General features: G+C 42.7%; 1 protein-coding gene across 1 annotated transcript in view; it reads right to left on the bottom strand.

Annotated features, from left to right (window-relative positions):
• Positions 1 to 525: 525 nt before the first annotated feature.
• The window catches only part of hsf5 (heat shock transcription factor family member 5), a 100841-nt gene continuing 92190 nt past the window's right edge, over positions 526 to 9176 (bottom strand). The window contains exons 7-11 of the mRNA XM_080211072.1: positions 8687 to 8927; positions 8347 to 8486; positions 7575 to 7697; positions 4738 to 4930; positions 526 to 665 (exon numbers count right to left, since the gene is read on the bottom strand). Of these exons, the coding sequence (XP_080067198.1) occupies positions 526 to 665; positions 4738 to 4930; positions 7575 to 7697; positions 8347 to 8486; positions 8687 to 8927 (837 nt within the window). The remainder of the gene's footprint in view (positions 666 to 4737; positions 4931 to 7574; positions 7698 to 8346; positions 8487 to 8686; positions 8928 to 9176) is intronic.

Genomic DNA, 9176 nt, shown 5'->3' with positions numbered 1-9176 from the left:
CTCGCATGACAAAACCAAGACATCAGATGGAATGTGGATGGATTTCTCCATCATTTGCTCTAGTCTGTTGAGTGACCGTCAAATCCCTGCTGATGTTCTGCTATCTACTAATGCTTCATTACAAGTGGTCTGGCAGCTACTTCCAAGGACTCATCATCTGACTGGGACTAAGCAGGTGCTGGTCTCCAGTAGCCCTTTAAGTGCTGGGGACCTGGGCTGTGCCTGCCTCTGACTGCTGTGGGGATGTGTTTGTGAAGCGTTAATCAGTAAGTGACTCCAATCTAATCTAGAGCTATGCCCCACTGAGGTGCATGTTTCTACATGGAGAATGTGGGTGAGGTTCTATGATGGTTCGTCATGATCCCCCACATCTGTTCAGCTGCATTAATTGCCTCGATCTGCTTGTGCCTACAAGAAATAAGTGATAGTTCTAGTGGATGAACTAAAACTATTTCAGACTATATCTGACACACTGTGATTGTCAGGATTTTATGAAGTGATGGAGCTGTGATCCATACTCAGTTGCTAGGAGAGGCCAATCTCCCCATCATCACAGAACTGATCCCTGTCCTTCACAGCAAGTTTGACTGCAGCCTCCTTGAATTCTGTGAGGGCCCTCCCTGCCCTGATCTGTTCTTGCTCAGATTTTTGTGTGTCAGCTTGCTCTGTATGAAAACAAAAAGACATGTAATCAGAGGATGGAGCAGAGGAGGGTTAAATGCATGTTCACTGTGTGTGGTAAACCCTCCAATAGAAGGATTGGATGGTGGAGTTTGAACAACATAACAGATAGGATGGTGGTGTTGTGAAAGTGTCTGTGAAAGCATGAGTGTTGATATGTTTCTCCTACAAATGGATGTGTGTGATCCTTGAAAAGAGTAGCCATTTGAGTACATGATGCCATCTGAGAGCTTGATGTTGGGGGAAGTTGAAAGAGGACCTACCCGGGTGGTGCAGATGAGATCATTCATCTGCTTTCTGCATTGGACAACACTTCTGGTGTGGTTGCCAGCTCTACTGACCTCCTGGCATTGGCCTCCTAGGCTCAGGAAGTGCTGTGCTTCCTTGAGCCATCCCTGGGGTAGAGGACATGTCTCCACAACTCAACTCCTTGAATCAAAGCCTTGAGAGCATGATGGTTGTAAAGGGATATGGCCTTCTTCTTTAGGCAGCTAGGCTTTGCCTTTGGGTTGCTGACATCCTGCAGCATCTCATGAAGTCAAGTGGGCTGGAAAGAGTGATATAAATATATTGTGTTGATGCTGAAGTATGGCAGCTGAATTTTCAAACTCACTAGCTGATGAAGGACGGACAAATCAGCTCTTGATTTGTTAGATGATTTGGAGAGATGCTTGCTTATGCATATTTAATGAGGCTGCAAATGCAGAATTGGGCATGACTGTGTGCCATTCTGGCAGGATGGGGGGAGTGTGGGTGTTCAACTTGTTCCCTAAATGTGAAATTGGTATTATGGATCAATTAAAGACACATATTTACCTTTTAACTTATTTAATGATGGCTTGGGCCATTTCATTGTTACTACTTGTAAGTTGTTCAGCTGACTTGTTCTAACCTATTTAACTTGCTTCAGCGCAATTGTTATATTACATGGTACTAAAGAGCAACTCTAGCTATGATTCTTCCCGCTCACTTGGCATAGTCAATCATAGTTCATTAGTAGGGTGTACCATTTTAACTTTGTTTGAACATTTTTTTGAAGTGTTTCACATATATAGTCATAGAGCTATACAGCATAGAAATAGGCTCTTTGGACTAACTTGTCCATGCAGCCCAGTTTTTAACATTAAGCTAGTCCCAATTACTTGTGCTTGGCCCAAATCCCTCTATACCAATCTTACCCATGTAACTGTCTAAATGCTTTTTAAAAGACAAAATTGCCTCTACTACCTCTGGCAGCTCATTCCAGTCACTCACAACCCTCTATGAAAAATTGCTCCTCTGGACCCTTTTGTATCTCTCCCCTCTCATCTTAAACTTAAACCTCCTAGTTTTAGACTCCCCATTGGGAAAACATGTTAACTATCTACCTCATCGATGTTCCTCATTATTTTATAAAATTCAAGCTATTACCAGAGACTTCCTCTTTGCTGATGACTGCGCCCTGTATACTGGCTCAGATGTGGGTATGCCGGCGTTGGACTGGTGTAAACACAGTAAAAAGTCTGACAACACCAGGTTTTAGTCCAACCGATTTATTGGATAATAGACTCACAAGCTTTCGGGGTTAGCCCCTTTGTCAGGTGAATGGAGAGTTCTGGCCTCAGACAGAGCATATAAAGCACAGACAGTTTAGAGATTACTGATTAGAATGCGAATTTCGGGGCTAACCCCGAAAGCTTGTGAGTCTATTATCCAATAAATCGGTTGGACTAAAACCTGGTGTTGTCAGACTTTTTACTGGCTCAGAGTCAGAGATGCAAGTTAGTATGAACAAATTTTCCAAATCTTGTGACAACTTTGGACTCACCATCAACATTAAAAAGACCAAAGTCATGCACCAGCCTGTTCCTCATGCACTGTACACAGAACCCATAATCATAGTCAAAGGGCAGAAACTACAGGCAGTGGACCAGTTCACTTATCATGGCAGCACCCTCTCCCAAGCAGTGACTATTGATACAGAAGTTAACTGCAGAATAGCAAAGGCAAGTTTTACTTTCGGTAGACTGTGCTCTACTGTATGGGAACATCGAGGAATCAGTCCAGCAACAAAACTGAAGGTCTATGGTGCCATGGTACTCACTACCCTCCTGTATGCCTGTGAAACGTGGACTGTGTATCGAAAACATGTAAGACAGCTCAATCATTTCCACATGACTTGTCTTCGTAGAATATTACGCATCAGATGGCAAGACAAAATACCAGACACTGAAGTTCTCTTTAGAGCAAGTCTACCATCAGTCCACACCCTGCTGATGAGAGCACAGACCCGGTGGGCAGGCATGTCATTCATATGCTGGACGAGCGCATACCCAAGCAGCTCCTTTTTGGGGAACACTCTCTGCAGGTAGACGCTCGCATGGAGGGCAGAAGAATTGTTAAAAAGACACACTCAAGGCCTCCCTGAGGTCGCTTGACATAGACATGACCACCTGGGAAACACTGGCACAAAACTGCCCTACCTGGTGCTGCCTCTTCCACAAGGGCTGTCAAGCATACGAAGCAAGGTGCATTGTTGAAGCACAACTTAAGCGTGAGCTGCGCAAGTCCAGAGCCACCAGCGTAACAACTACAGTGCCTACACAAGTCTGTCCAATATGTGCCAGGACAACGTGTGCCTGAATTGGCCTGATCAGTCATCTTCAGACACACCGCATCCAGCCTCAAAATGACTAAAGGTGTCGAGGTCCTCATTGACGACGATGGACGAACAACAATATTTTATAAACCTCTATAGGTTCATCCCTAAGTCTCCTATGCTCCAAGGAAAGAAGTTCCAGTCTGTCCAGCCTCTCTTTATAACTTAAACCATCAAGTCCCAGTAGTATCCTAGTAACTCTTTTCTGTACTCTTTCTAGTTTAATAATATCCTTTTTATAATATGGTAACCAGAACTATACACAGTATTCCAAGTGTGGCCTTACCAATGTCTTGTCCAACTTTAACAAGATGACCAACTCCTGTATTCAATGTTCTGACCAATGAAACCAAGCATGCCAAATGTTGTCTTCACCACCTTATCCACCTGTGACTTCATTTCCAAAGAGCTATGAGTCTGTACCCCTAGATCTCTGTTCTATACCTTTCCCTGAAACCCTACCATTAACTGGGTAAGTCCTGTACTGGTTCAATCTACCAAAATGCATCACTTTGCATTTATCTAAATTAAACTCCACCAGCCATTCATCAGCCCACTGGATCAATTGATCAAGATGAACGAGTGAATGAACGAACCATTCAGCTTACAACTGAAGCCTGCTTATTAGGCAAATGTGATATATTGGCTGGAATTTTACCATCCAGCCCAGCACTTGAATTGGAGCAGGCAAAGAGTGGAGCATGGAGAGGTCCATTGAATTCTGGTGGATATTTACGGTTTCGGGATGAGCGAGGCCATAAAAATCCCATCCATTTCATGCCCAACATTTTTCCTGATTCTGGAGGTAATTTCAGGTGACGAAGGAGCAGTGCTCCGAAAGCTAGTGGCATTTGCTACCAAATAAATCTGTTGGGACTTTAACCTGGTGTTGTGAGACTTCCTACTGCTATTTTGAATGCACAGGAATCTATTGAGACATTTGAAGTAATTTTGTATTCATCCTGTAGAAATCTGGTGGTACGTGCAAAATCATGAATTGTGTAACATAATTTAAACCTCCCACATCAAAGGCACACTGAATTTCGTCTCTGACAATGCGGCAATGTTTTGTACTTTTTTTGGATAAAATCATAAGTGTGCGAAGAAAAAGAAAATTGAGTATAGATCATAAGGAAACCTTGCACATAGAATGATTAAGTCATGCAGGCCAGTGATGCTGTATCTAGGACTTAATCAGAAAGAAAAACAGCATTGTGTTGCAACCATGTCAATAACTTTTATAATCTTATAAAATATCTGATGATTTTCTCTTCCTATATTTAATCCTGAAACATAACAAGAACTTCATGAAAACTATTACAAAACATTTGCTGCTTTATCTCCTTAGTTAAAAGTTTCAGAAAAAATTTAGAGACATGGCACATTCATCCACAGCTACCATCATCAAAATTCCTTACCTGGAGACTTAGTTTGCTGGCCACTGCTTTGCCGTTGCCTTGATTTGCTAGGGGTAGAGGAAGTACTATTAGCTGCAATTGTGTCTTTAGGTATGTCAAAGTCAGAAAGTAGTGCTGAAATAATGGTTCTTGATCGATCACTGGTCTGGATAGAGTTCAAAGAGCCAGTCTGATAGTCAGTACTCTGTACTGTCTGCAAGAATGAAGATGTTAATTTAGAAAGCATCACATAATTACAACATATAACAGTAACCCACTTTCCCAAGTGATCTCCACTGTATAAGTATTACTCAATTACTTTATACTACAGTCTATATAATTAGTTTTGAAATGCTCCAATTCACATTAATATTAAAGAACCAGCAGGAGATTCGAAAGTCCAACTGAAAACTTAAATGCAACTTTGGATACTGTACACATTTGAGGCTGTCAGTATACAATAGCAATCACCCACTTTATAAATAAACAGTATAATAATATCTAAGGGCTTAAAGTAACACATGTAACATAAAAGACCTAGAAATTGTGTTGTCCATGGATATTTTCACATTAGGAAGTGCCAATCTATTTTGTTCCTAGCCCACAGCACTTTAGGGTAGATTTGGATATACTATTTCATGCTCTTTTCAAGAGGATTCCCATAGCTCCTACTTTTTCATAGGAGAAAAAGTATTGTATTGCACTGTATTACATTATATCAAAACTTACAGTGCAATCAAAGTGGAAGCAGGCAAATATGCAAGTAATTTTCAGGCAGCTTTTATGTAAATACTGCCTTCTTTGCTCATGGAATGCATAGTGCACAAAGTTTGTTTCTCTTCTGAGTTACAGGATGAGGATAAAATATTCCCTTTATCAGAGTCAGGACACTTAGTTCTGCTCCGATTGAGTATTGTCACCATAGTGACTATTTAAGCAATCCTCTTGGAAAAGTGTATGTTCTAGTGTAGGGGTATTACAGTTATAGCTGTACTGTTTGGAGTGCTTTTTGAGTTCCAACTATTAATACTCCTACAATGGTGCTCTGTTTGCACACTGATACTACTTAGCCACTGGGTGAGTATCAAGTCATGTATGACCTTACCAGTCTCGAACACCATCAGAGCACACAAGGCAATGATTCTTGTCCTTTCATTGTGAAACAGTAAAAGATATTGAAGTGGCTGAATTTGGAGGCAGGTTGCTAGTACCAAGCAACTAATCTCATTTTTGAGATCTTTCTCATATTCCTTGTCTTTCTCCTTTCCTGGGGTAACATTTGCTGAAGTATTATGGAGAAAATGTCTACAGTTCCTATATTTCTTTGAAAGATGTTTACAGGCTGCTCTTTTGTCTTTTTATGGGTTTGTCCCAAATGAAATTCCAGGGCACTGTGCCTCAAGAGTTTGGCAAATTATAGAGCATTTTAGCAAGAACTTACTCATATTCTTAGTTACTAGCACATCAGTGCAACGTATTAGCTAATTTGAGGAAAGAGCACCAGGTGAAGCAAGTGGATAGAAGAGAGGGGGGAAAATACTCTCGCTAGCTTCTGAATCTATTCTATTGAGTATTGGAATACCATCATCCAGAACATTCTTGTCAAAATCACACACCATCCTGACCTGGAACTATATCACTGGTCCTTTACTATTATTGGCAGTAATCCTGAACCCACTCCCTAATAGCACTGTGGGTGGACCTACACTAAATGATTTGCAATGCTTTAAGGTGGTGTCTTACCACCACTTTCTCAAGCACAATTAGGAATAGGTATTAAGTGCTGGTCTTGCAAATAAAGCTCAAGTTCCATGAACAAATAAAGAGAAGAAAAAAACAAAGTTGCTGCAGGACACAACACATCAAAGTTATTTTAGTGTCAGCCTTTTGTGAGCATGTGGGATGGGATGCCTGTGGTGGGTTAAATCATGAAAAGTTCCAGGTGCATGTGGAAGGTGGCTTCAATCCTCCAACTTCTGAGTGTGTCTGTTTGTGTATGCGTGCAACTTTTGTGTGTGTATTTGTGCATGCAATCTACTTAGGAGACATAGATTATCAATTGAGAGTTTGGCCGGAATTCTCCAGCCCACTCTCCCCCCACCCCAGGCAATGCCGACCCGTCAACAGGCAGACCAAACCTCCAGCCCGCCCTGATCACTGGCTTCCCTCCTGCTCCGACAAATCCTTATGCAAAGTGCAGCAGGACTTCCCACCTCCACCAATTGCCCCATTGGCCCCATCCCCTTGTCACTGCCCCAAGCCCGGTGGATAGTGCCAAGGTGCCCCCTGGGCATGGGCACTTGGGCAGTGCCAGGGGCACAGGCTGGCACTACCCAGGTGCCCATGCCCAGAGGCATCATCTTCCTGCCATCTGGTCCCCTGGATGGGGGTCCTGGTTGGCCCCCTTCACTCCAGTGGGGTTCTCCCGATAGTTCCCCGAAAGTGGGGAGCTATTGTAAACCTGTTAGAGTGAAACACTGTGGCAGTGTGGGAGAATTCAGTCCTGGGCCCGCTAATTACATTTAAATTATATTAAAATCACTTACTTGGTCTTCCCACCGGTTTCCAGCACGGATCTGACAGTGCCAGAAATGTGGCGCTGGGCAACGCACTTGCAATGGGAATGGATGCACGAATCCCACTCATACCCAGCCGTGCAATTCTCCCATCCCTTTGCACTAGAAAATTAGTGCGGCAGGTTGCAAGAAATGCCCTGTTTTTCTTTCCTTCATAAGATGCGGGCATTACAGGCAAGGCCAGCATTTATTACATATCCCAAATTGTTCCTGAGGAAGCGATGGTGAGCAACAATCTTGAATTGTATCAGATCAGCATGGGTTATGCTTAGGCTGTCTTACTTCGGACTGCAGATGAAGATCAAGAAGACGAACAGCAGGTGCAGAACTAGCAACAGCATGCTGCTCATGAACCTGAAACTCCACAGGAATCAGTAGAAAGTTGTAGCTTGCAGAAGGTTGTTTCTGGCATACAATGAGTAATGGCAGAGAATAAGCTTCGTCAACATTTCAGACCACCAGGTCCTGAGGATACTCAGAATTGCATCAATGGATGGTGAACATTTGCAGCATGTTGCTAAGTAGACTTGTTTGCTTCATTTCTTTGTTAAAGTTATCACTGTCCTTAACTTCTTTGCCTCTGGATTCTTCCAGCATCTGGCAGAGATCTTGTTGTCGGCAGCATACAAATATGTAAGACAAGTGACTGATTCCTTCTTTTCCGGGGTATAGACAATTACATTAACTTTTCCTTTGATGGAGCTCTCCAGAATGCAACGCGCTTGAAGTTGTGACTCTGGCTGGCTTCCCTTAGGTGGAAGCTGCAACTGACTACAGGAATGTGGCAATTGATGTACCTACAGATCAAATGCACCTCAATTACATGAGCTTTTGGCTGGTGTGCAAGCACAAGAAGATGTTGATCAGATGTGCAAGCTACCCAGGAGTTGAATGTTTTTGTTCTGCAGCAGTGCATCCACCTGATTTCTTCGCATCACGAAGCAAACTACCAGTTGACTGCTTGGAGACAAATGATTACAATTTAAAACACTACTGACTCTCAGAAATCTGATGAATGAGGTTGGGAGAAATACAATGAATGCCAGGTGATTACCAGGTATGTCACTGAACAAACCATCAACATGTTAAAGAGTAACTGCCTTAACAAATCTGGAGGCTTCTTCCACCTAGGTCTCCAGAATGATTGTGGCGTGCAGTGTTCTGGACAACAATATGTCACAGTGAATTTTAAACCTGCAGGAGAACAAGGCACAAAAAGCATAGAACCTCATCAGATGATCCTCAGGAGGAATAGGAGAAGAAGCAGGTTCTGTTTACATTATAAAACTGCTTTCTGCTTTGAATCCAGGAGCTTGTCACCACACTTCTGCTGCTAACCTCCTGGGTAACCTATAACCACTCCTCTGTGTCACATGAAAGCTTCTTCCTCTCACCTGGAGGGAAGAGTATGTCCCTCCTGGCTCTTACAGCACCCAACAGCAAGAGCAGGGAAATGTTCTTGAAGCGTGATGCAGCCTCTGCCCATCTCGTCTCCACATTAACAAGTGTGTGGCTTTCCATCCCAACTCCAGGCTCATTCAACTTTGATGTTTGGAATGCCCCTTTAAATACTGGAGTTGAAGTCTTGTAATGTGAGTAGTCATTATCCCCACTGGAGTTAATTGGATGTAAAACCTGGAAGTAAAATGATAATTCTGTTATTCAGTTAAAAAGCCACTGACAGATGCACTGTACTTATGGGTTTCTCATGTGTTACTAGTCCTCCCCACTCCCAGCATTCCCATGCATTAAAATCTACAGTGTTTGAGCACCTCAGTAGTGTGCTCCCGAATAATTGGATGGTAGCTACATTTGCATCATGCTGCTATGTTGAAATTTCTAATTATAGTCAACAACCATGGGGGCAAAGGGTCACCTTAATCA

The sequence above is a fragment of the Carcharhinus amblyrhynchos genome, chromosome 23 (assembly GCF_965287045.1).
Source record: "Carcharhinus amblyrhynchos chromosome 23, sCarAmb.v2.hapA, whole genome shotgun sequence".
Classification (NCBI taxonomy): Eukaryota; Metazoa; Chordata; class Chondrichthyes; order Carcharhiniformes; family Carcharhinidae; genus Carcharhinus; species Carcharhinus amblyrhynchos.
This window is presented reverse-complemented; position numbering and strand designations above follow the sequence as displayed.